This window comes from Electrona antarctica (genome assembly GCF_951216825.1).
Source record: "Electrona antarctica genome assembly, chromosome: 3".
Lineage (NCBI taxonomy): Eukaryota > Metazoa > Chordata > Actinopteri > Myctophiformes > Myctophidae > Electrona > Electrona antarctica.
The window spans coordinates 39,117,313-39,145,058 of record NC_136808.1 but is presented as its reverse complement, the minus strand read 5'-3'; the positions used below and the strand labels follow the sequence as shown (position 1 = coordinate 39,145,058).

Genomic DNA, 27,746 nt, shown 5'->3' with positions numbered 1-27,746 from the left:
CTGCTGCATGCTAAACAGATGTTGTAATCGCTTATTGCCATTTTCAAATGCCAACATTGTGACATAATTGGTATAGATAACACCCTAGCCCACAGGGGCAACGGGTAATGTAGGCTAGGGGAGACTATTGTGCACATTACAGATTACGGAATATACGGTGTGTCATTGTCGCTGCAGCTAGCCACCACAATAATGTGCGTGGGGCCTTACGTGTGTCTGTTGTAGCTGGTGTGATTGACATCAATTGAAGCTTTCGAAACACATGCGTCCACAGTAAATTCCATGCACAGGCGCACATTGTCCCGCCCGATGTAGCTTAGCCGCGACTTGCTTTCTACTAGCCTGACCCAGCCAGCGTGATGTCTGGTATAGAGGGGCGGGTGCCGCTGAGATCACAGCATTGGATCATATTGGTTCACGTATCTGAGCCCCCTCCGCCCCTCCCCTCCCTGATAAAAAACAGCGGGCAACACCGACGTCACCAAATTTGGAGCACTGTAGTTCACTCCCACTCCTAGACCAGGAAATATGTCTCGTTCCCCCAGGCTTTCATTTTTGAGCCGAACGCGAACAAAATAAATGGTAAATAAATGGTAAATGGTGCATTTATATAGCGCCTTTATCCAAGGCGCTTTACATAGATTGTGCATTACATTCACCCATTCACACACACATTCATACACCGATTGCGGCGGAAGCCATGCAAGGTACCAACCAGCACATCGGGAGCAATTTGGGGTTCAGTGTCTTGCCCAAGGACACTTCGACATGTAGACAGGAGGAGCCGGGATTCGAACCGCCGACCCATGGATCATTGGACGACCTGCTCTACCTCTTGAGCCACAGTCGCCTGGGTAAAGCCTGGGTACCGAGGCTAGCTTTCTACTAATTACTTACTATTCATAGAGGGGCAAAATATGTGAAAATGTGGGTATTATTTTAAAGATATTCCTAAAAATACAGTAATAGAGCTGGGAACTTTTCCTTTTGTCCACCCATTCCTGGGACATGTGCGAATGGTCCAGTGAAAAAGAGGGAAAGAATATGAGTATGGGAAGCCTGGTGAAATTCAATATTATTACTGTATAGAGTGCAGTACTTTCATGCATAACTCCTGGAATGCATAAAGCACATACATGTGCACATGAGAAAAAGTCTATATTTTGTGGTCAAGGCTAAATTTAAATGTGATTATTCAGCATACAGTATATTGTACGTAAGTAGAGTGAAGCACTATGCATTAAATTTGCATTGCAATTTCTATGCGTTGTGCAGAGATGGAGAGGAAGTAGGCTGATGCCTGGAGCTGTTCACTTGGCAGTGATGGAAGAAGTACTCCCATTTTGTATTCCTTACCATGTAGAAATTCAGTAAAATGTTAAAGTCTAGTATTAAAAAGTTACTTGAGTAAAAGTACACAAGTATTGGCATCAAAATATACTTAAAGTACCAAAAGTTAAAAGCACTCATTATGCAGAATGCCCCAACGTTTAAATAGGGCTTGGGTGGTTAATGTATGTTTGCAATGTATGTAATCAATACATTATGTAATCACTACATTTTAGTGGAGTAAAAAAGTACATTTGCCTCTGAGATTTGATGGTGTAAAAGTATTGGAAATTGGAAATACTCCATGAGCATTTTTTCATATTGTACTTTCCACCACTGTGTAGGAGGATTGTGAAGGAGTGGGTTTAGTTAGTGAATGGACTCTCTTATGCAACTTTAATGTGCAGTAAAGCTTAATGTACTGAGGCTTTTCACACGCACACGCACACACACACACACACACACAGTCACACACACACACACACACACACGCATGAACATACACGCACACAGGCTCACACAGTATAGATTTATACACAGAGCCTTTTTGTGTGTGTGTGTGTGTGTGTGTGTGTGTGTGTGTGTGTGTGTGTGTGTGTGTGTGTGTGTGTGTGTGTGTGTGTGTGTGTGTGTGTGTGTGTGTGTGTGTGTGTGTGTGTGTGTGTGTGCACATGCACAGATGCCTTTCCCTGGCCTCTAATGAATTGAACCTCCACTGAATGTAAAACTACAAAATGCAGTGTTGAACATTAAATGGTGGCGTTTAAGCCAGGCAGAAAATAATGTGGGGTGAAAAAAACACATTCACGTGTGTCCACACACACGTGATGAATGTGTTTAGTTTTAGTTTATTAAGAATCCAGTTTACTTTTCTTCCTGGGGTCCAGGCAAAGCATCACAATACCAATCTTAAAATGCAGTACAGTATGATCATTGTTGTTGAACAAACAAAGAGAACAACATTTACATTAACAGTAAAACAGTGGTCTGTCCAAAAATACCAAAAAATAATAATCTAATATAATTTCCTTTTTGGCTATTGCTGCCTTAAGTTTCCTTTTGAAACACAAAGTATTTCTTGTTAGAGTCAAATGTGGAGGAAGCACACGCCAGTATGCAATGGCTCTGTACATGACTGTTTTCTTAAGTGCATTGGTTTTGAGCAGAGGGAAAGTAAAGTGACCATTTAGTGCCTGTCTAGTATTATAATCATGTCTCTCATTTGCAGGTAGCCACTAGTTGCAGGAACAAACTAGAAGGGTTTCTGTAAGGAATGCACATTCTTTAAAATCAGACCCGTCTGAACTGAGTGGTGCTGTACTACTGTACTATACTGTGTACTGTACAAGCCCTCCTCCCTGGCCTGTGTGTGTGTGTGTGTGTGTGTGTGTGTGTGTGTGCGCGTGTGTGCGTGTGCGTGTGCGTGTGTCGCTGCTCAACAGTGCCAACAGTGCTCAAATCACGTAATGGCTCCTAAAAACTCAGCTCACACAGTGTGATGCTCAACAGCGCCACTTTGTCGCCTGTTGGTACTCTAAACAGACATAGGGACACATTTCAACTGATGATAGTATACTGTAGTATGACTACTGTAGTCTAATTGTTGTATTAGTTAGCAGATGAGCACTCCTTCTAATGGCATAGATTTACTCATTCTCACCACTGTATTATTGATCTGAGTGGACCATGACAGTGTTTTGTCAATAATGTCACACAACAGTTTAAATTCTTTAACCGGTTCAATCGTAGCACCCTGCAAAGAGAGGCTTAATTTCTGATCTGTCCTTAGAGCATATTTAGAATATTTAGAACCTATTACCATATATTTAGGTTTTAAGACATTCAACTTCAGCTTATTTTCCATGATCCATTCAGAATCCAGGTTGTGTGTGAAAGGGTGAATGCAGTGTATATTGTAAACACAGTAAGTAAGTCAACACAGTGGGTGCCCACCTCCATGTTGAATTTGCTATTGTTTCCGAAATGTACAAAAGTAAAGATTATGGAAAATGGTCTTAAGTAGTCACAGAATATTCATCTCCACTGCGATCTCACCCCGGACCATAGATAATCAGAGAAAAGTCATCAAAACTCGTCCTTGGCAGTGAATGAGTTTAAAGGAGAATTCCATGCTAGAAGGCTTTCTTACCTTTCTTTGTAGTTGTTACGTCCCCATCAAAGAGGTCCAGGTGTTATTTTGTGCAAAACCTCCTTATTGGCTATGTCCCCTACGATAAGCCCTAAATTAATTGCATTGAATTGAATTGAATGGGGCTATGGGGTGTTGTGCTAATTCGCTTATTTGCATCGCTCAAAATTATTTATTTTTTTGTATATATCCTCTCTTCATAATGTAAATAATATCCCAAGCGGCACACTTTACTACTTATTTTGATGGAAATAAGTGAATTAGCACAACACCCCATAGCCCCATTCAATTCCCATTCAATGCAATTCATTGAGGGCTTATGGTAGGGGAAATAGCCAATAAGGAGTTTTTGCACAAAAAAACACCTGGACCTCTTTGGTGGGGACGTAACGACTACAAAGAAAGGTAAGAAAGGTAAAAAAGCCTTCTAGCATGGAATTATCCTTTAACATGGCATCCATGATCCATTTATATGCGTCCTAGACAATGACTACATCATTGCTGTCGGGCAGAAACCTTATCTCCATATTTCAGAGTTTCTTTCATCAATGAACTCCCTACTTCATTTACTGTAGTATGTACCGTACATACTTACTGGAGCACACATGTACACGCACGTGCGCACACACAGACACACACACACACACACACACACACACACACACACACACACACACACACACACACACACATCTGTGGATGTTTAATGGAAAAGCTTTCAGGAGATAAAGCCCTGGGCTGAATTGAGCCTCGACTGAATCAGACAAAAATCATACATACCCTTAATGGAGAGAGAGGGGAGGGGGAAAGAGGGAGACATGTCCTAAGCAGGTTGAACATTGTTGAATTGGAGTTTTTAGCTAAAAAGTATGAAAGACTAGTTAGGCTACTTTCGGTTATTATTTTAAGATTTAGAGCCTTTAAAGTGGTCAAACTAGCAATAATGATGTGCATCAGCATCTTACATAAAACCCTAATGGTCTCGGATATTTCATAAAAGCAAAGGATAAAGCCTCAATCTGTGATTTCTTTACCTGGTTGGCTGTAGAACAGCAGGAACAACATTACTAAAAGCATCATAATTTTACATATTGTGTTAATTGTTTAGTAATCATTGCACATTTGTAATAACACACATTTGTATTTCAGTTGTAAGATTTTATATTTGCTTTAATCCGTGTAGCCGCCTTGATCAGATCAAAAGGGACGGGACGATATACAAACCTACTTATTGTGGTCAAAATGATTGTGATTAACACTCTTACCTGCCAAAACGGAGGTCTCCGTCCTATCAAATAGTTACGCTCAGCGCCCAGGACGGAGATTAATCAACAGACGGTACATTAATCATTTCATAACCGAGCGCACGAGTCTACAGGCTGGGAGCGCCTGTTGGGCAACATTCCATTTTAATGGATGGGATGAAAAATCTTAAAACGTGAATAACTCTTGATCTAAATCAATGCTTCCAATTCTAACCAAAGATTATGTTTTTGACAGCCCATCGCGGTCCCGTCGCTTGTCGTGTTAGAAAGTAATCATACCTCCCGTTGTTGTCGATCCCCTCGGGGGTGTTTTGGCTACATCTAGCTACTTTTAGCTCCTCCCAAGATGGCGTGGAGCAACCTTGAAATAGGCTCTGAAGCTGCAAATCGCTGGGCGCCATGATTTAATGGTTCCAAATACCCCCGGGCGTTAAGGGTCATTGTATTGTGAAAATATATGTGCATAAAACTCTTAAAATGGCGCTTTTGTTAAACACTTGCACCCCAGCATCCATGTTCTTGGGACGAATAATATAGGGAGGGAAGTGTATAGCAAATCTTTAAATAAATGGGACAAAAACCCAATAGAGAAATGCCATTAGAACGGTTCAAATAATGTCTGCGGGCAGAAGTGGGACTGTTTTCTCCTTCACGTTCACCTTAAAAAAAGACCTTAAATGTCTGACTACATCTAAATCAAGCATTGAAATGTCAAGCTTGTCTAGACTGTATAACTACCGCGAACACCAAAGTGATGGGAACTGCACAGTCAGGGCCAGGTTCACACAAATATGACTCAATATATCAACGTGACTTATAACGGCATTATGAAGCCATCCATCTTCCATGATGCTACAAAGATATTGATAGTTGATACTGAATGAAACTGACTAGAACAGTTGAACATCGACTTGTCCTCAACAAACATTTTGCTTAAACACAAACACGCACACATTTTTCTGTCTCACTCATTTCATGTAAACATATAGCTCTCATACAGACTTGTGCACAGACCAGTTGATGCATGTTGCTATGGACAATAGGGTTTATAGCCAAGGCTAATTTACATTACATTACATTGACCTATAAAACAAAAGTAAACACAATCACTCAGGTAACCAGTCAGAGACTATACATGTGAGCACAGTTGATTTGATTTCAACCACGCACGCACGCACGCACGCACGCACGCACGCACGCACGTACGTACGTACGCACATTGCAATAACTGTCAGTGCTTTGGGTTCAGACCCCCAAGGTGGAGATTTGCCAGGATGCATCACATGACAATAATTAATAAAAGCACACAAATATCAACCCATCACAGGAGAGAAGGTTTGTATAACGCAATAAAACACACACACACACACACACACACACACACACACACACACACACACACACACACACACACACACACACTGCAGTAACATACATCCAAAGCACTGTGGTGACATGGATTACAGCTGCTCCACTGTCAGCACACATAATTGCTTTCCAATTTATTTGTCTGACTGTGTATTGTGGGGACTGAACAACACCAAGACACTCGGGTGGATACAGAATATCGCCAATGCGGCTATTTATTGTTGACAGACCCGTGGGTATGGGCTTGATAACGGTCAGAACACAAATGCACAATTGAAACAGAAAATGTCACTCGTTGTGGGAGCTCCAGGCTTTCCTGTCCTTTCCCTACAGGTGGCGCTGGCCGGCTCTGTCCCTACAAGAGGCTCACGGTGAATGTCTGTCACAATGTCTGTTTACTCCTGGCTGTGATCCACGGACGGTTACTTCATTCTCCGTCTAACTCCAGCCAGGAGAGGTTTATATGGTCCGATTTATCGTCGGGAGCGGGTTACCTATATGTGGAGGAGAGACGTGGTTATTAGCGATTGCTTCATACATCAATGCTGTGAGCCAGTCGTGTGTGTGTGTGTGAGAGGAGTCGCTTACCGCCAGAGCATGGCCCGACCTGTTCGCTTAGAGAGTCAGAGAGGAAATGAGGGCAGAGACAGCCTCGTCTACACCTTATCACTCTGTCTAGACACACAGGTGGCCTTGATGAGTAGGCATGAACTTGGGACAGAATGTAGGCGGGTACGTAGCGAGCGTCTACCAGCTGGCCGAGTGGTGGGCGTGGTCTTCTTGGCTGCTCTCTGCCTCTCTCCCACTGGCTCTCTCGGGGCACATGCTTACCTGGCGGCCTGTTGCCTAGCGACATGCCACACATCCTCCCTCCAAGCTTGCCGGTGGCTCCGGAAGCTTCAGTCTCTTCCTCGTACCTCCTGGAAAGCGCGTCTGCATGCGCTATGTCCTTGCCGGGCCGGTGTTGGACGTCGAACTTATAGTCCTGCAGCTCGAGGAACCATCTGGTGACCCGGTCATTCCTGTCTTTGTTGCGGGACATCCACTTCAGGGGGGCGTGATCTGTGACGACGGTGAACTGCCTCCCCCAGAGGTAGTATCGAAGGTGATGAATAGCCCATTTGATGGCGAGACACTCCTTCTCCACCGTGGCATAGTTGCGCTCGTGCCGGAGTAGTTTTCGACTGACATATGTCACCGGGTGCTCTTCTCCGCCTATGACCTGTGAGAGCACGGCCCCTACCCCCGTTCCCGAGGCGTCGGTGTGGAGGACGAACGGTTTGCTGAAGTTCGGGGCAACGAGGACCGGTTCCTCGCATATAGCCGCTTTCAGAGTGTGGAAAGCCTTCTCCGCCTCGGGGGTCCAACTGACGTGGTGGGGCAGGCTCTTCTTGGTCAGGTCATATAGCGGTGCTGCAAGGGTGGCAAAGTCTTTAATAAATTTCTGATAATAGGCAATGAGCCCCATAAATGATTTCACCTGCTTCTTGGTGATCGGTCGGGGCCAGTCCCTCAGCCGCTCCACTTTCTTCCGCTGGGGTTTGACGCAGCCTCTTCCCACTGTGAAGCCCAAGTAATCTGTCTCCGTCAGGCCGATGCGACATTTTTTGGCGTTGGCTACAAGCCCGGCTTTACGCAGCGCTCCGAGCACTGCCTCGAGGTGTTGTAGGTGTGACCGCCAGGTGGCGCTGTGGACCACGATGTCGTCTAAATAAGCTCCCGCAAAGTCACGGTGGGGTCTAAGGACCCGGTCCATTAGCCGCTGAAACGTGGCGGGGGCTCCATGGACACCGAACGGGAGGACTGTGTACTGAAAAAGGCCGTCCGGGGTAGAAAAGGCGGTTTTTGGCTTGGCCCGGGCCGATAATGGAACTTGCCAATACCCTTTTGTAAGGTCTAGTGTACTGACGAACCGGGCGGGGCCCAGCCGCTCGATCAACTCGTCCGCCCGAGCCATCGGATACGCGTCAAAAGTTGACACTTCATTCAACTTTCGGAAATCATTGCAAAAGCGCAATGAGCCATCTGGCTTGGGCACTATTACTATAGGACTGGCCCAGGGGCTATAGGACTCCTCTATCACGCCTAGTTGCAGCATTTGCTTTACTTCTTCCTTGATAGCTATGCGGCGCGCCTCGGGTATACGGTATGGCCGTTGCCGGACCACTTTACCGGGGGTGGTTTCAATGTCATGCTCGATGACGTGCGTGCGCCCTGGCCGTTCCGAAAACACATCCGCGCACTGGCTAAGCAGCTCGTGCACGTCCTGCCGCTGCGTCGGTGATAGGTCTTCTCCTATGTGGACAGGGGGAGGCGGAGAGAAGGTGGTGAGTGAGAGACGGGGGGGAACAGTGCTAGGAGGGTGCCATTTTTTAAGAATGTTAACGTGGTATATCTGGTGCGCTTTTCGCCTGCCTGGCTGTCTCACTCTATAGTTGACAGGGCCGATGCGCGTCTCCACCTCGTAGGGCCCCTGCCACTTGGCCAGAAACTTGCACTCGCTGGTTGGCACGAGGACGAGCACCTGCTCACCCACCTGGAACTCTCTCACGCGCGCCCCGCGGTTGTAGATGCGCGCTTGATCGCGCTGTGCGCGTTCCATGTGTTCGCGCACCATGGGCCAGATTTTGCGCGCTCTCTCCTGCAGCCTGTCAACATGCTCTATTACGCTTCTGTGCGGGGAAGGCTGCGTTTCCCACGCCTCTTTTGCTATGTCCAACAGTCCCCGAGGTCTCCTCCCATAGACCAATTCGAAGGGGGAGAAGCCTGTCGACGCCTGGGGGACCTCCCGAATAGAGAAGAGGACATAGGGGATTAGCTGGTCCCAATCTTTTCCGTCTATGTCGACCAGTTTCCTCAGCATCTTTTTCAAGGTCTGGTTAAAGCGCTCCACTAAGCCATCCGTCTCGGGGTGGTAAACTGAGGTGCGGATGCGCTTGATCTTTAACCATTTGTATAGCACGTTTAGCATGCGGGCCATGAAACATGTCCCCTGATCCGAAAGAATTTCAGCCGGTATCCCGACCCTGCTAAATAGCATTAACAACTCATGTGCTACTGTTTTGGCAGTGGCAGAGCGGAGCGGGATGGCCTCGGGGTACCGGGTGGCATAATCGACTATTACTAAGATGTAACGGTGCCCTCTAGCTGATTTGGGGAGTGGTCCCACAATGTCCATGGCTAGCCGTTCAAATGGGGTCTCAATAATAGGCAGCGGCACTAGCGGATTTCTAAACGCGGGCCGGGGGGCCGTCTTCTGACACTCAGGACAACTTTGGCAAAATATTTCGACAGCCCTCTTAACTCCTGGCCAGTAAAACCGTGCCAGTATACGGTCATAGGTTTTCTGTACGGCGAGGTGCGCGCCTAACTGGTGAGTGTGCGCCAGATACAGCACCCGAGTGACATACTGTTTTGGTACCAGAAGCTGTTCTACTTCCTCTTCTCTCTTGTCTTTAACCACCCGGTATAACAGCCCATCTTTACACATAAAGTAAGGGAAATTAAGTGCACTCACCCCGCTCTGCTTTTGTCCGTCAATGACGTCAACACGCTGCCGCGCCATCTCCAGGTTGGGATCACTCCACTGCGCTGTAGCGAATTCCCCCGTCCTCGGAGTGGGGGGGTTGTCCGCGGTGGGGAACTCTGCGAAGGGGTCCGGTCCTGGGGTGCAGGGTGGTCCGGGGTCCTCTTCGGTGCCGGGTTCGTCAAAGGGGTCCGGTCCTGGGATGCAGGGAGGTCCGGGGTCCTCTTCGGTGCCGGGTTCGTCAGCGCTGGGGGAGCTGTCACTTCCCGAGGCGTCAGACGGGGCTCCGAACGCTGGGCATGCGGGTCGCGTCCCCCGGGTGGCCGTACTCGGCTTCGGCGGCGGCGGCCGCGGCGTGATCGCCTCCCTGGCGGCCTCTCCACGCCGGGGCGCCAGTGGCGCTCGAACAGTGGACAGTCATATCCGATCAGCAGGGGGACCGGTAGGGTTGGTACAACACCCGCTGACACTAGTGTGGTGCCGCGGGTGGTCTGAATGTGTATCTCGCTCACTGGGTAGTCACGCCGGTTTCCGTGCACACAGCTGACGGGCATGGTGGTCTCGCTCACGGGGCCGGCATAGTCGGCGTGGACCAGTGTCACGGCGCTGCCCGAGTCCAGCAGGGCCTCCGTGTCGACACCATTAATTCTCACCGGGAGGTTGGTGTGGCCACGGCGCTCAGTGCCAGTGTGCAGGCAGTGCCTGCTGGCGTCGGTGCTGCCCGCGGAGGGCATCGGGACATCGCCCCTGTCTCGGTCTGGACAGGACCAGGACAGGTGGTCAGCCTGGCCGCACACATAACAGCGGCGGGCCTGGCCCTGGTTCTGGTTCCGAGGGCTCCTCTCCTGTTTGCCGTTGCGCTGGCGGGGTGGTGAGCGGCCCGTGGCTGGCGGCCTCCCCCGATCTCGTCCTGTGCGCTCCTCCTGTTTAGGTTTCGCTGCCTCGCTCCTTGTTCCCTTCATGACGTCTAATGTCACTACATAGTTCTCTACCAGGTTCACCAGCTCGTCCACCGAGCCGGGGGCGACCTGTGCTACATACTGTCGGGCCTCTGGCGGTAACACCCGTATGCATTTGTCGATCATCACTCTGTCTACTGGGGGTAAGTCTCCTGCGGTCGTTAGCCAGCTATGAGTCAAACGGCCCAGGGCCGCTATTTGCGCGCGGGGTGGTTGAGAGAGATGGAAGGTCCAGTTATGGAAACGCTGTGCGCGCGCCGGTAAGCTGAGGCCCTGGCGGGCGAGTATTGCCGTCTTTAGCCGTTGATAGTCTCTGGAGTCGGCGATGGACAAATCTCCCCATGCCCGTTGTGGTTCCCCTGTGAGAAACGGCGCCAGGATGTTGGCCCAGTCAACCACTGGCCAACGCTCTCGAGCCGCGGTGCGCTCAAACAAGTCGATGTACGTCTCGATGTCATCTTCTGGCGTGAGTTTAGTGAGTACTTCGGCCGGGTTGCGCGCAATGTTAGCCTCTCTATGGAAGTGGCGCACTAACTCATGTACCGAGGCTTGTAAATTGTTCTGGCTCTGAAGGAGCGCGTCAATTGCTGGGTCCCTTTCCATCTGTCCCTGAGAGGCTGGTGTGGTTCAGTTTGTAAAAACCCACTATTCTCCACCACTTGTGGGGACTGAACAACACCAAGACACTCGGGTGGATACAGAATATCGCCAATGCGGCTATTTATTGTTGACAGACCCGTGGGTATGGGCTTGATAACGGTCAGAACACAAATGCACAATTGAAACAGAAAATGTCACTCGTTGTGGGAGCTCCAGGCTTTCCTGTCCTTTCCCTACAGGTGGCGCTGGCCGGCTCTGTCCCTACAAGAGGCTCACGGTGAATGTCTGTCACAATGTCTGTTTACTCCTGGCTGTGATCCACGGACGGTTACTTCGTTCTCCGTCTAACTCCAGCCAGGAGAGGTTTATATGGTCCGATTTATCGTCGGGAGCGGGTTACCTATATGTGGAGGAGAGACGTGGTTATTAGCGATTGCTTCATACATCAATGCTGTGAGCCAGTCGTGTGTGTGTGTGTGAGAGGAGTCGCTTACCGCCAGAGCATGGCCCGACCTGTTCGCTTAGAGAGTCAGAGAGGAAATGAGGGCAGAGACAGCCTCGTCTACACCTTATCACTCTGTCTAGACACACAGGTGGCCTTGATGAGTAGGCATGAACTTGGGACAGAATGTAGGCGGGTACGTAGCGAGCGTCTACCAGCTGGCCGAGTGGTGGGCGTGGTCTTCTTGGCTGCTCTCTGCCTCTCTCCCACTGGCTCTCTCGGGGCACATGCTTACCTGGCGGCCTGTTGCCTAGCGACATGCCACAGTATGTACAGTATGCACGCGTGCCAATATTGTGACACAATAATCACACATAATCTTCTCTCTCACTTAATCAGATCTCTTTTCCACATTCTCTCCAGGCTTCCATCAAGCAGAGAAACTAGGAAGTTAGTGAAGATACCAAGGGCTTTGATAAATAAATAAGTTCATAACATTGAGGCATTTTCGATAAAAATTTCAAATCAGAAATATATATTTTTTAAAGGCTGTAAATGTTTGCTTCATTACATATACATGCCACGGTGTTTCCCAAACAGTGGGTGGCAGACAGGCGTTTGGAGAGAGAGGGGGGGGGGGGGGGGTCACATTTCATTCAAATTTATATCTTTGTGGGGAGCATAATTTCCCTCCCTCATATTTTCAACTTCATCTGATAGAACTTTGAATGTTTGCCTTTGTGATTTGACGTTTGCTGGAGGCTGTCTCTAGCACTGATTACCGGTCAGTTTTGTTTGATTCAAGCCTCTTCAAAGACACTTTCTATCTGCAAAGTTTTGAACTTGTGGAAACCAAAATGGAAAGGTTATTGATTACCTCACTTCCTTTGTAGGGCCACACACGCATGCATGCACAAACAGTCTATGGGTATTTGGCCAGACTTTCAGTCGCTAGTTTGTGTGTTGTTTAGTGATGTTTAAATGATCATGATATGAGTTCTTACTGTCAACCAGAGTCTGAAGTTGAATTTCCAATATTGCACCTCATACTGTCTTTGGAACAGGTCCCAGTGTGCCCTAGCTTTCTTATCCTGCTGCCTTTGAGGAGCACACTGCTGTTTCGTCACATGCTTGTATTGTACTAGTTTGTGTGTTCCCTCCCAGGCTTGGTTTTTCTTTTACTAAGACAGACTCACATTGTTGGCAGACTTTACTTCTTGTTCTGTGAGATGTGGGGGCAGAGGAAGAGACAGGAAGGATGGTGGTGGTGATAGTTCATCAGCAGTCTTCTGTCACAACGCAGTGCTTTTAATTTGGGGGGAGAAAAGTCAAATGAAGTGGAGCTGAAATTCATTTCTGTTTCCTTCCATATTCCCAGCACTGTGCATATCTGACACATTTCACTTTACCAAGTTAAGTTTTGAAACGGTATGCCTGACATACAGTATAGTACAGTACAGTAGCCTACAGTATAATCCTACTATAAAATAAGGAAACATCTTTCTGTCTGTCTATCTGTGTATCTTTATTTTGAAAGGCACTATATCAATTTAAGCTATTATTATTATTAAAATCACATTTTCTCCAATCAATGTGAACTTGCACACAAGCATTGATCATTCACGGTCATATGAAGACAGTGAGGAAGCTCATTTATCACTTCCCTCAAGTTTTGGCTGTTTATTATAATTGATTTGCCACAGGCTATGGGCTTATGCGGTCCCCGCAGGCTAGATAGGATATAGGATAGACAGAACGGCAGCACTGCTAGCTTCATGAATGGAGACACATTACAGCATATGTCCATTTTGCTCGCAGAGAGCATTTATTGGCACGTTCGCACCGATCAGCCGTTGGTGCTTCAATGCTGTGTCATCTGTGTTATTTGCACAAGCTTAGCCAAAACAACATGAACACACACTTCTCATGGCAACAATTCAACATCAGGTCGTAAATGACAATATGTTATCAGACACAGCCATGGACAATCAAATGAGCCGCACCCCTCTCCAAATGTGTGTAATCAAGTTACGGTTAGTTAATTTATCCTTTGACTATGTATAAGAACTATGAACTAAATATGTGCTATTTAATACTTACCCAACAAGAATAAGGTGGCGTCTATCATTGTTCGGTTATTTGGCGATGTTGTGCCCGGGCTCCGACCAGCCCATGCAGTAGGCAGAGTAAAGTGAACTAACACGCACAGGTGAACTAAATGCTCCAATGATAGCTTATATTTGATGAACCCAAACGTGCATTTTATAGGGTTTTATTAATTCATATTAATTATAAACACTTACAATCATACATTCACACGTTCTGTTCACACTTCCCCTAACTTCCCCCAACACAAGATGAATTCAGTATCCCGGATTCTGGATCACAGTCCTATTGGTACAGTTCTATCTGCTCTGTTGGTAGGAATTCTACCTATCATTTGAACACTCTAAACTCCCAGATCATGGTAAGCTTAGCTTGTCATGGATGACTTTCAGACTTAGTTCAGTGGCACATTAAGTGGCACATTAAGTGTGGTACATTAATGGTACATTAAGTGGTTTTAAATCTACCTTATCATTAATCAAATGGTAATTAATCAATGATCGGGAGACAAGAACACAGAGAGAACACTTGGTTACAATCTAAACATCATATTACATCGATTATGAATAATGCACAATTATCTATTTATAGCATATAATATATAGCAAATACATACCGCTGGTCTCTGCCTAGACAGACATGTATCACGTTCGATGGTATTGGTGAATCTAACTCTAATATTGTGCTACACAGCATATAGTCACAGTGGGCCCTGACTGAAGTCACACCTTCATGCTAACACTTTCAGCCAATCATATGCCACTGACCATCCTGCCTGCACCTCTGGCCACAGTAGCCGGCTCCTATTACAATCCCTGTAATGCCCACTACTTCTGCCTAGATTAAACTGTTTCGATTATTACAGGTATTTATCATTTAGCCTTTTTACCAACCCAATATATAATAGGTTATTAGAACACATTTAAACAATTGAAGAGGAATTAAAGATTGGTTACTTCAATATTGTATGTTCTAGCTGAGTTGACTCTGCCCTGGGAGGTGCCATAAACTATAGACCCTTCACAGCTGGAATGCTGACCAGCAGCCAACCCCCCAGCAAGGAAGTGGCCTGGCATTTATGACCTCCTAGGCTCTTCTTAACTCACCAATGAGCTGTAATTCTCTCTTCTTTGGAAATACACCTAGACACCATAATCTATATATATTTTCTTCCCCAATATCTGAGAATACATCTCGCACACCCATAAATAACACGACAATCATCACACCCAGATATTTGTAAGTTCCATCTTACAAATACCTTGGAGTGATGATAGACGCCACCTTATCATGGTCATCTCATATTGACTATATTTGAGAGGATACAGCAGTGTATGTACTCCTTACGCCGACTTAGATCGTTTGGTGCTAGCAGTCATAGATCATGTCTCTTTTCTATACGTCTGTTGTTCAAACTGTGGTGTTGTACTGTAGCACGGCCTGGTTTAACAGCCTATCTATAGTATACTAGTAAGACGCCTGAGGGCGAGAAGCGCGCATCTGCCTCGTTGACGGCAGACTGTTGAGCGAGCGCTGGTGCTTTGGCATGGGGGGTCAGATCAACATGAAATTAATTCTGTACTTCCCATATAAGGAGCATGTCTTGAGTGTACAAGAGAGGTCAGATCAACATATGGAATGTCAGAACAGGTCAGCTGCATACAGTATATGGAAATCTAAGAGTGGTAGTGGGGACATTCATGACCTGGGTACCATATATGGGGGCTGATGTCACGATGACCTGGGCACCTGGGGTGAGTGACGGGGATTTGAGTTAGGTGTCATGACAGAGTGACAGGGATTGTGGGTTAGGTGTCGTGACAAAAAGCAAGATTTCATAGAAGAACAAACTTTATAGCCAAATTAAGATCTGCGCTAAAATTGTTGGTAGGCCTGTTGAGGTCGTGTTACATTCCTTTAAAGAGGCCCAGACCAAGAGCATTAGACTGGCGAAGAGTATCTCTGCTGACATCATGTTTAAATTATGAATATCAACTGTTGCGCTCCATGAGGTGGTTTAGAGTCCCTAAATATAAGAAAAACAGACTAAAGAACTCTTTTGTACATCAGTCTGTCTGCTTTTAAACCAAAATGTTCTTGTTCCTGACTGTTTCTGTGATTTTTGTCCTGTAACGTCTATCATTTTGTAATGTATTGTGTCTGTCTTGTCTGTATCTTGAACGGTGACGTCATGGACGCAAAACAAATTTCAGTGCAAGCTGACAATACATTTCTCGCCAGACCGTCAAAATTCAATGTATTAAGCACAAGGTAAGAAAAGGCTTGTGTATGCAGGCAAGCAGTCAGTGGTCTGAATAGGTGGCTTCCCTTACCAGAATTACTGAGCTGGGATTACTGGCCCTGCAGTGAACTGTGTTGGTACCAGGAACTGAGCTTTATCTGCTCATTGTGAAGCCAATGTGGAAGTAATGATAATGCTACAGTTCTCATTAAGCCAATGTGGAAGTAATGATAATGCTACAGTTCTCATTAATGGCACAGCAGGTGGTGTGAATTCCCCTCCAACAGCTGCCGAAAAACCTTCATTCCATCCGCCAACGTCAATGGGAATTCGACCCAGACCTTACACTTGTTCCAAGTCTTCTTTCACACAGGCTTTATATAGGCTATTATATACTGAGTGAAGACCCAACCCACCAATAGCACACTGGTTTCATTTTGCCATTTTTTGCTGAACTAGAGGCTTAAAAACTGGTCTGTAGAAACCAATGGGTGACGTCACACTCTCTTCGTCCATATTTGTTACACTATGGTTGGTACAGCTGTATGGTTTTTTTGAGTGGTGTAAACCACTCCTACGACTGGCTTTGTTAGTTTACGTGTCTGTCTGTCTGTCTGTCTGTTCGTACCAAAAAATGAGCATGGTTGCTACCACACGGGTGTGATTTCATTACGTCAGACATTACGTCAGACCACAGTTGATCAGTCTATATAAGACCTTACACCACTCAGTTCACACGGGTGTGATTTTTGAGTGATTGATTGATTGATTGATTTATTAACAGTTTGCAGAATTACAGTACATTTCAAGTACAACTCAATACAAAAAAACTGTTAACTGTGCAACTGTAACTACATAGACAAAACAGGAAATCATCATAGAGGAGGTAAAGGGGTGGGTGGGGGATTCAGATTTTACGGGGGCCAGTTTCGAATTGCAGCCGTCCGTAGGTGCCCTTTGAGAGCAGTCACTCTCACTCTGACACAGCATCTTCTCACTCACATCAATGTTGTATTTTCTGACAGATGGAATGAAAACGAGTAAGCTATGTTATGTTATGTTACGCATTGTACACCTCTCTTTCCATGTGGCATGCCGCATGGCTAATTTGCATTGATTGATTGGTTGGTACAGCTATTGCTGGTGCACAACTGCACATTGACTTATGGCTGTATTTCAAGGACCCCCATAAGAGTACAAATGGAACTACTATTTTCACTACTTTTGTACTACTCTTACCAGACAGTGGCCTTGTGGTTAGAGTGTCCGCCCTGAAACTGGGAGGTCGGGGGTTCGATCCCCGGCCGGGTCATACCAAAGACTGTAAAAATGGGACCCAATGCCTCCCTGCTTGACACTCAGCATCAAAGGGTCAAATCTACTAATCAAATGATTCCCGACTGCGATGCACGCTGCGGCTCACCGCTCCAAGAGATGGGTCAAATGTGGAGAACAAATTTCACTGCGGTAACGTGTGTGACAAATCGTATGACTTTGACTTTGACTCTTGTACGATGAAGTAGAAATAAAGAAAAAAAAACACAAAGCACAAAAAGTTGAAATATGGAGATACAAGGTTTTTGCCCAACAGCAATGATTTCCTCGAAAGCCACCAGCTTCAGTGCATTTAAAAGTCAAGCTGTAAGCCTGTAAGGGGTCTATGGTTAATATTCAGCAGGATAATCTGCTGTTTGTAGTTTTGTTGTGTTCATGAATTCATAAAATTCATGAATAAATGACTATAATTTGCATAACTGCTTCCACGTGCGGAAGTGAGCGTTGATTATATTCAAATCATGTAATTAGCCACGGCTGCCAGCATTGATTCTACACCTCATACACCTCAATTGGAAACAGCATAGGACAGGATGTATCTGTGATACTAGATACTACAGTACATGTATACTGTATCTACAGCAATGTCAAAGACCCCCATATTGACACCTATTAGCCCGTGGACCCCCATTTAAAAGTTACGCCAGGGACCCCCCATAAGAGATAGTTTTTACGGCTTATTAGCAGTCATTCTCAACCATTTTAATTTCAAGGACCCCCCCAGTTTGTCCTGCATACTGACCCCCATTTAATGGCATTTTTATCTCTGGGACCCCAATTGATATCGTAAAAATCTATGTTAATTTAACTCTGAGAGTGTACAAATGGAACCAAATGGACCCGTCAGGGTCCGTTTGGTTTACATTTGTACACTCTGAGTTATGGACCCATAAGGGTCCATTTGGTTCCCAACAATTTATCATTTAGCTGGGAACCCCCTGTACTGGAACTCTCAAGGACCCCTGGGGGTCCCACTTTGAGAACCAATAATCTACAACAGTATGTGGAAACTATGCATTGATTGTACTGTAGCAGCTGCAGTATGTCGTTCTTCACAACTTTTGTCCCTTTTTTTTCATGGGATATTAGTATCCAACTAATTAATTGATTTGGAATTACTAACAACTTCCTCTTCCCATTTATTATAAATACTTGACCCTATTGCCCGATGGCTGAGTGGTTCAGGCGTGTACCACATATTCAGGGCTGTGACGCCTGTGATGCAGCCTGACAGCAAGTCCTGGGTTCGATTCCCGAGCCCGGCGGACCTTAGCAAAGGTCCTCTCTCCCCTGTTTCCTCTCATCTCCACTGTACTACCAACATAAAGCCAGAGAAACACAAAGTTTGCCCAGAGGCCCACAACTGCCCCCTGTATGCTAGTGTCAACACATCAATCTTTATAAAAAACTAAATGCCAGACATCTATGTTGTCACGGTGAAGTGCAAGAAAATAGCAGAACTGTAAATGTCAGCCTTTCCAGAACACCAGGAACATATTCCAGAGGCTCTCTTCTGAGGGGACATTTTAAAATGAACATAACATTTTACATATATTTGCCTGGACGGTCTCAGGTTGTGTTTTTATGGGGGAATGGACTTTTTTTGGTCTCCATTCCTGGTGTGATTCCAGTACCCCAAATGAGTGCTCTGCCTTTTCAGAGACACACGCTAATGAGAGAGTTCCAACCCATAGTTTTGGAAGCTGCTGCTTGTGATTCATCAAGATGCATTTTTCCCTCTCTCTCTCTCTCCTCTCTTTTCTCCCTGATTGATGATAATGAGGTTGTTGGCTGAAACCGGTTCTTATCAACCAAACAAAATGGCTCCCAGCTGTGTGTGTGTGTGTGTGTGTGTGTGTGTGTGTGTGTGTGTGTGTGTGTGTGTGTGTGTGTGTGTGTGTGTGTGTGTGTGTGTGTGTGTGTGTGTGTGTGTGTGTGTGTGTGCGATCAATTAAAATCCCAATCAAGATTTTTATTGTAATGTTACATTGTACTTTTTTGCCTCAAGTTCTTTTGTAGATCTGCTATTTTTGGCTAATATTCCCCCCAAATATGCAATTGGTAACAAAGCATATTTTTTTTAGTTTGAATCATATACAGTATGGATGGAAGGATGGATGGATGTATAGATTCTGTAGATTAATATATAAGTATTGTATTAGCATCAATTTAAAAGCAATTCCCCTTTAAAGTGCCAACATGGATCAAGTCACAAAAAGCCAAAGCTTGTTTTTTTCCTCCATTGTGGTACATTAAATACCCATCCAACAGACATAACAACAGAGCAACATGTAAAATTGTGCCTTAGCAGCTTGTGAATACTGTCAACTGTTCACGTGTGCATGCTTTGACTGTCAAATAAATGATTGAATGCTCTCTGTCTCTCTCTCTCTCTCTCTCTCTCTCTCTCTCTCTCTGTGTGTCTCTCTCTCTCTCTCTCTCTCTCTCTCTCTCTCTCTCTCTCTCTCTCTCTCTCTCTCTCTCTCTCTCTCTCTCTCTCTCTCTCTCTGTCTCTCTCTCTCTCTCTCTCTCTCTCTCTCTCTCTCTCTCTCTCTCTCTCTCTCTCTCTCTCTCTGTCTCAGGGTCCCATAGAGAATGACGTTGTGATCCACGTTGCCCTTGTCGCAGAGAGCCAGAGGTATGTAGTGCAAATGCATCAGTGTATATGTCATTGCTGGTACTTGTCAGTTTAGAAACATAAACAGGTTGAGTAAATGTTTGTTGTTGTGAAACATGATATTAATGAAAAGGCTTTCAAAGTTAACCGGATCTACAGTAGGCGTGAGACGCTCAGAAGTAAAATTAGATGAGTCATACGTGGCTACCACACCAGCTCGGTTTTCATTTCTTTGTCAGTGATTTCACTATGTAACCATGTTTCGGATACAGTGATAATATTGGGTTATATTGACCAAGGCTCTAAGAAGAGTGATTTTTGGTGCAAGACTCCTTATATTGAGATTTAGTCCGGCAGCCAACAGGCTTCTTTTGTTTAAAGTGCCATTTTGTTTATAAGGGTTTATATGTGACCCTACCATTAACATCCTATATATTATGCTTTTTGTGAGTCTGAATCCATTCCAAGTATTCTTTTTTCCCCAAAAACACACCTTGGGCTAAAAGCGTCCATAACCGTCATCACAAATGTGATGAGGTCAGCAGCACATTTTGGGCACATTTGGGCAAGTGGCTATGGCCGTTTTTAGCCCAGGGAGTGTTTTTTTTATGCAAAACTAATGCTTGGAATGGATTCAGAATCATGAAAACCCCCTAGTTTGACATGTCACATGCTACTTAAAGCATAATGAAAATGAGAAAATCTTGCCTTATTTACAGTAGGCCAATAAAAATGAATATATACCAAATGTCCCACTCCACAACCCCGACTGCTGGACTACTTTAGCCCTTTCACAGAATCAATTGTACCTTAATTAAGACAAAAGGTAGTGAGAGGAGGTGCAGGTAGAGAGTGAGAGCAGCAAGCAGGACATGAACAAAAAAAAGAAACAGATGATGAACAGACAAAGAACAAACACATGACGGCATGGTTACGGCCGTAACTTTGTGGTGAATGTTCAAGAGACAAGGGGCAGTATTATGCGTGTCTTAAGTACCAGGTCTTATTACTTAACTTAAGACCTGGAGGCGTGATCAATGCCATTTGGCTATTCTGTGTCAAACAGCATTGACCACGCCTCCAGGTCTTAAGTTAAGTAATAAGACCTGGTACTTAAGACACGCATAATACTGCCCAAGGTGTGTTAATGTATATGTCTAACTAGTGCATGTGTAGGCAGGGTTAAAAATAATTGGCATAACATTTTCTTTTTTTAATGCGGGAGGAGTCATCCATCCATCTTCAACTGTTGTAGTCGGGTGGCGGGGGCAACAGCTCCACCAGAGAGCTGTTGTAGTCGGGTGGCGGGGGCAACAGCTCCACCAGAGAGCTCCAAACTTCCCTCTCCACAGCAACATTAGTAACCTCATTCTGGTCGAGAATATAGAGATATAATGGAGATATACTGTAATACCTCCATCTCATCCTTGGTCTGCCCGGAGGTCATCAAGGACCTCCCTATAGGGACACTCGAGAGGTATCCCTTACCAGATGCCCCAACCACCTCCTTTCTCTAAGGGAGATGCCAGCCCCCCTCTGAGAAAACTCATTGTGTTAAATTAAATTAAATTAAATCAAATAAAAAATGTAAAAGGATTTCAATTCGAGCAGTAGTGGGAGGTCGTCAACTCGGAAATCATTTAAGAGAAAAGGTTGATTGGTAGGTGAGCTAATAAGTTAACTTAACTTTACTGTGTGTGTGTGTGTGTGTGTGTGTGTGTGTGTGTGTGTGTGTGTGTGTGTGTGTGTGTGTGTGTGTGTGTGTGTGTGTGTGTGTGTGTGTGTGTGTGTGTGTGTGTGTGTGTGTCACTGTGCGTGTGTGTGTGTGCGCATGCGTGCATCTGTGTGTGTATAGACTGCAGGTGTTCCTGAACACCTATGGCATTTCGACGCAGACGCCCCAGCAGGTGGAGCCCATCCAGATCTGGCCTCAGAAGGAGCTGGTCAAGGTACAGTAATATCAATGTGATCTAACATAGTGCTTCTCAAACGCAGAAGTGATTTAAACACAGATTCACAATATTCAGATACTTTGTCTATCGTTCCTAAAAGTCAGATTTGGAATTGGAATGTAAATACAAAAATAATGCATAAATATCCAGCCAGGTAAAATAGTCCTTCGTTATTAAGAGGGTAGATTAGCAATCATGTAAAATACTCGATCAAAGGCCATGCTTATTTTCACAATTCTGTTACACATCACAGCATGCACATCAAATGAAAGTTCTACCGTATTATATACTGCATCATATGGCAATGTTTTTTTGATGAAATATTTGATGAAATGAAAAGTATTAACAAATTCATTTTTCACCATTTACTGAAAAGTAATGTTTTTTTGGACAGTACATAAAAAAAACTTGGGCCAACAAAAGTTCATCACATTATTGTAATGAAGAGTCCCGTTTTGTCTATGCGTGACAATAGCACTCCTGTAGCAAGGTTATAGCCGTGGCCTGTTGGACAGTTTGCACAAATCAGTTGGACAGTTGCTTAGATTGTCTTTCAGCAGCCTATCTATCAGCATGTCACCAGAGCTCAGTTCAGTCAATCAATCCATCTGCATGTCAATCTACAGATATCCTGCTATTAAGATTTCCTCTTGATTACACCATCAGTCAAAGTGAGACTCCTACTTGGTTGAGTGATTCATTAATGCGACAGTGGTTGTTCATGTTGATTGATCAACTGACTGGCAGATCGGTCGATCGTCACTCTCTCCGGTGGCTTCGGTGAATGATCTGCAGTCTGCTATGTTAGACTGTTCCTACTGGATCCTCCAGAAAAGTGTTTAATATACTGTAGCATCAAATTCAATTGAAACACTTTAACTTTAGATGTTAAGAATCATCTGTGAAATGTTTGCTTTAGGAAGCCAAAGTTGTCAGTTGCTCCAAAAGGTCTCATGGTATAGAGTGCATAATTTTGGCCGTAACCAGACCGCATTGTTTTGGCCTATATTTCTTGCACAGGTAGGTCGTAGATTCTAAATTTGGATCAGCCATGCCCAGGTATTTTACCCACACGTTGATTATTGCTTTTTGGGTTGACCCAGTGCCACACATCATCACTGCTATTGTCACATTCTGCCTCTGTTGGAGTCATGCAGCGTTCTTTCTTTCTGCGACCCCATTCAGCTTAGACCCGGGAAGGACACGCTGTGATTGGCCAGTAGTCACTTTGATTGGCAGTTGTGCCAATACATGGGAATCGATCCCATGTGCAGTAGTTGTCACTGGAAGTCTAATGCTAATAGCTGAGAGCGTCGGAGGTACGCTGCTTCGCATCATGCCTCACCACGCCATGCCTCTCAGCCATTATAAACTACAAGGTAAACGCTTCACGTCGTGCCTCACCACGCCTCTCAGCCATTATAAACTACAAGGTAAACGCTTCGCATCGTGCCTCACCACGCCACGCCTCTCAGCCATTATAAACTACAAGGTAAACGCTTCGCATCGTGCCTCACCACGCCACGCCTCTCAGCCATTATAAACTACAAGGTAAACGCTTCAAGTCGTGCCTCACCACGCCTCTCAGCCATTATAAACTACAAGGTAAACGCTTTACGTCGTGCCTCACCACGCCTCTCAGCCATTATAAACTACAAGGTAAACGCTTCACGTCGTGCCTCACCACGCCTCTCAGCCATTATAAACTACAAGGTAAATGCTTCATGTCGTGCCTCACCATGCCACTCAGCCATTATAAACTACAAGGTAAACGCTTCACGTCGTGCCTCACCACGCCTCTCAGCCATTATAAACTACAAGGTAAACGCTTCGCGTCGTGCCTCGCCACGCCTCTCAGCCATTATAAACTACAAGGTAAACGCTTCACGTCGTGCCTCGCCACGCCTCTCAGCCATTATAAACTACAAGGTAAACGCTTCACGTCGTGCCTCGCCACGCCACGCCTCTCAGCCATTATAAACTACAAGGTAAACGCTTCACGTCGTGCCTCGCCTCGCCTCTCAGCCATTATAAACTACAAGGTAAACGCTTCACGTCGTGCCTCACCACGCCTCTCAGCCATTATAAACTACAAGGTAAACGCTTCATGTCGTGCCTCGCCACGCCAAGCCACTCAGCCATTATAAACTACAAGGTAAACGCTTCACGTCGTGCCTCGCCACGCCACGCCTCTCAGACATTATAAACTACAAGGTAAACGCTTCACGTCGTGCCTCACCACGCCTCTCAGCCATTATAAACTACAAGGTAAACGCTTCATGTCGTGCCTCGCCACGCCACACCTCTCAGACATTATAAACTACAAGGTAAACGCTTCACGTCGTGCCTGTTATGGCTGAGTGTTAACACTCAGCCATTATAAACTACAAGGTAAACGGAGACCTCTTGTGGCTTGTTGCTTTAGTGACACACTCCCTTTTTGGTAGGAGTTCTCGTTCTTGCATTCTGCCAATGGACAAATAGTGTTATGAATGGGGCTGTAGATACATATCACACAGGGATGGGGCCCTTTCCCAATGCTCTTGTTATTGCGCCGCATACAGCGCTAGCAGACTGTAGGAGCTCAGTGCAGTCAGTCAGTGGGATCAAGGTGTTTCTAAAGACAGCAGTACCTTGCCGGAGGATGAGAAACGTGTTGCTTCAAGAGTAGGTTTTTCAGTTGGGGATTTCATAGCAGAATTTATTTTATTTTTTAATGAAAAAACATGATATGATTTTGATTCGCAACCATCATACAGAGAATGTTACATTTTAGTTCTACCTTTTAAAGGTACGGCTATAGGGCTTAATGTAACCTCTGTGTCCATGTTGTTCCATTTGGAATGCAGCTAAATATCATTGCTGTCGGGCAAAAAACTCTTATCTCCATATTTCAACTTTTTTAATATATGTAAATTGACACCCTACTCCATCATAGCAGAGTGTCACGCAAAAGTAGTTACTATAGAAGATCTACAAACTCACCGCACTCATAACAGTTTTGGACATAATGACCCGACGGCAACGATACGCGAAGGATAATTTTACCGATCGAATGCATGTTCGGACTAACGGGACTTCGGATCTATGGGCAGTTCCCCTTCTAAATCCCCCCCACCTGCCCCACAGTTTTTAGGTTCTGTCTAATCCCCCCACCTGCCCCACAGTGTTTAGGTTCTGTCTAATCCCCCCACCTGCCCCACAGTGTTTAGGTTCTGTCTAATCCCCCCACCTGCCCCACAGTGTTTAGGTTCTGTCTAATCCCCCCCACCTGCCCCACAGTGTTTAGGTTCTGTCTAATCCCCCCCACCTGCCCCACAGTGTTTAGGTTCTGTCTAATCCCCCCACCTGCCCCACAGTGTTTAGGTTCTGTCTAATCCCCCCCCCCCACCTGCCCCACAGTGTTTAGGTTCTGTATAATCCCCCCCACCTGCCCCACAGTGTTTAGGTTCTGTCTAATCCCCCCACCTGCCCCACAGTGTTTAGGTTCTGTCTAATCCCCCCACCTGCCCCACAGTGTTTAGGTTCTGTCTAATCCCCCCACCTGCCCCACAGTGTTTAGGTTCTGTCTAATCCCCCCACCTGCCCCACAGTGTTTAGGTTCTGTCTAATCCCCCCACCTGCCCCACAGTGTTTAGGTTCTGTCTAATCCCCCCCACCTGCCCCACAGTGTTTAGGTCTAATCCCCCCACCTGCCCCACAGTGTTTAGGTTCTGTCTAATCCCCCCACCTGCCCCACAGTGTTAAGGTTCTGTCTAATCCCCCCACCTGCCCCACAGTGTTTAGGTTCTGTCTAATCCCCCCCACCTGCCCCACAGTGTTTAGGTTCTGTCTAATCCCCCCACCTGCCCCACAGTGTTTTGGTTCTGTCTAATCCCCCCCACCTGCCCCACAGTGTTTAGGTTCTGTCTAATCCCCCCCACCTGCCCCACAGTGTTTAGGTTCTGTCTAATCCCCCCACCTGCCCCACAGTGTTTAGTTCTGTCTCCTTCTGTTCTCTGACACTAATGCCTGTTTCATATTTTGTTTGCGCGGCCGTCCTGTCGCACATCGGCGGCACCCGGCTAGATACAAATCTGGCTTCTAGAAGCTGCCGAGATGGATTGTTCAGTTGTGAGTCAGAGGGCAGTGTGTGTGTTGCAAATTAAAATCCCACAAGCAGCCAGACGACGGCCTCTTCCTTTCCTTCCTCGAGAGAGACCCTCCGACGAGTTGGAGTGGCTTCCGGCGCATGGGCGCTTCAAGCTGCGTTCGCTCACACTTCCCCCGTCAGCTGTGCTGATTGTGTTGACAACAGCTTCCTGACAACGAACGGAGCAGCAATTATCTCCCGCAACGTGTTAGCACCCCCCATACGCATCCCCACCGTGACACACGCGTGTCTTACGCTCTCCATAGATCAATGTCTGTGTCGAGTAGCTGTCGCCCTCTTTGTTTCTCATCTCTGATCTTCTGTATAATTCTCTGTCTCCCCCTCACCAAGCTGAGCTGCCATATTTCACGCTCACAAGTAAAACGAAAAGGTGGCCACACATTCCTGCACTTGGTATCAGCTTGATTTACGTTGCCGTTGTAAATACAAAAAGACAAAAGCTCCATACAACTTGTTTTTAGGCAAAGTAAGTCAGGCCAAGTCTCTAAGTTAAACTGAGAGAGAGATGAAGCAGGGACCCCCAACAAGACTACATATTGTATAAAGTTATGTTATGTTCATATTTTTCATATCTATAGCTTCATAGACTTGTTTGTCATCGGTGTTGTGTACATTTTTTGTTTGTAATCATGTAGTTACTCATCATAGCCTTTCTGTGCATACATGTTCATTTTGTTTCAGCCATTTAATGTGTCAACCTTGGTGTCCCTTTTTTTGCATATCATTTTGAGATTCAAAAATAGCAGTATACGAGCTGACAAACTCGATATGACGCAGCATGAGCTTGTAGATGAGCTATTTGTCAAGTAGCCCAAGGTACAAAACAGGCTTAACCAGAGTGCAGAAATGGCACTAAATCCACATATTCAAGTGTTTTTGATTTTTTTTTATTTGGGCCGACTGCACTGTGGTCAGATGAAAAGAAGCTTTGATTGGCTTAGCCTCTTCTCTTGTTCATTGGTATTCTGCTGACTGGGGTTGCACAGTGCAGAGGGTCTGTCCGTTAGGGTCTTGTCCTTGTGGATGGGGTGCACCGGGCTTTGTCACAAGCTCTTAATTCCCAATTATAGCACATTGCCACATTCTGCTCTGCGCTTTAATTTTTTTGCCCACATAGTGCTCTGCTAATTGGCCCGGTCCTCTGCTGCTATCTCTTTTTATTAACTTAGACATTATTATGTGGATTTTCCCACAATACGGGAGGGAGGCAGGGAGAGGTGGAGCACTGTGTGTGATGCAGCCCCACCTCATGGCCAAAGGGGAGGTACTGCAGCATGAATGCGGCAGAGTAAATGCCTTGATAGACAGCTTCCCCGCTCCTCCTGTCTTTTTATTGATGTCGGGTTCATTGATTGGATACTGTAGCTGCTGAGGTATTTAAAGCTGGAATTTTCAAGCCAGCACAAAATTACAAGTAGTGTGGCTGCACACGCATGCACGCACACACACAGATCTGTCTTTGTATTACTATACTTCTGAGGACATGAACATTTTAGGTCAGCAATTTTAAGAGTGCATTCCTGCATTTCAATCCACCAAAGCCAACCTACAGTATACAAGCTCACAATGTACACACACACACACACACACACACACACACACACACACATACTCACACACACACACAGTCACACACACACACACGTCACACACACACACACACACACACACACACACACACAAAGCCCATACAATTCAAGTGA

The 27,746-nt window shown here is 45.7% G+C and overlaps 1 protein-coding gene across 6 annotated transcripts in view; it reads left to right on the top strand.

Moving 5' to 3' along the window:
- phkb (phosphorylase kinase, beta) overlaps positions 1–27,746 on the top strand; it is a 153,396-nt gene that overhangs the window by 94,039 nt on the left and 31,611 nt on the right. For all 6 annotated transcript variants that reach the window (XM_079497969.1, XM_079497968.1, XM_079497973.1 and 3 more), the window contains 2 exons: positions 19,904–19,959; positions 21,794–21,887. In XM_079497969.1, the coding sequence (XP_079354095.1) occupies positions 19,904–19,959; positions 21,794–21,887 (150 nt within the window). The remainder of the gene's footprint in view (positions 1–19,903; positions 19,960–21,793; positions 21,888–27,746) is intronic.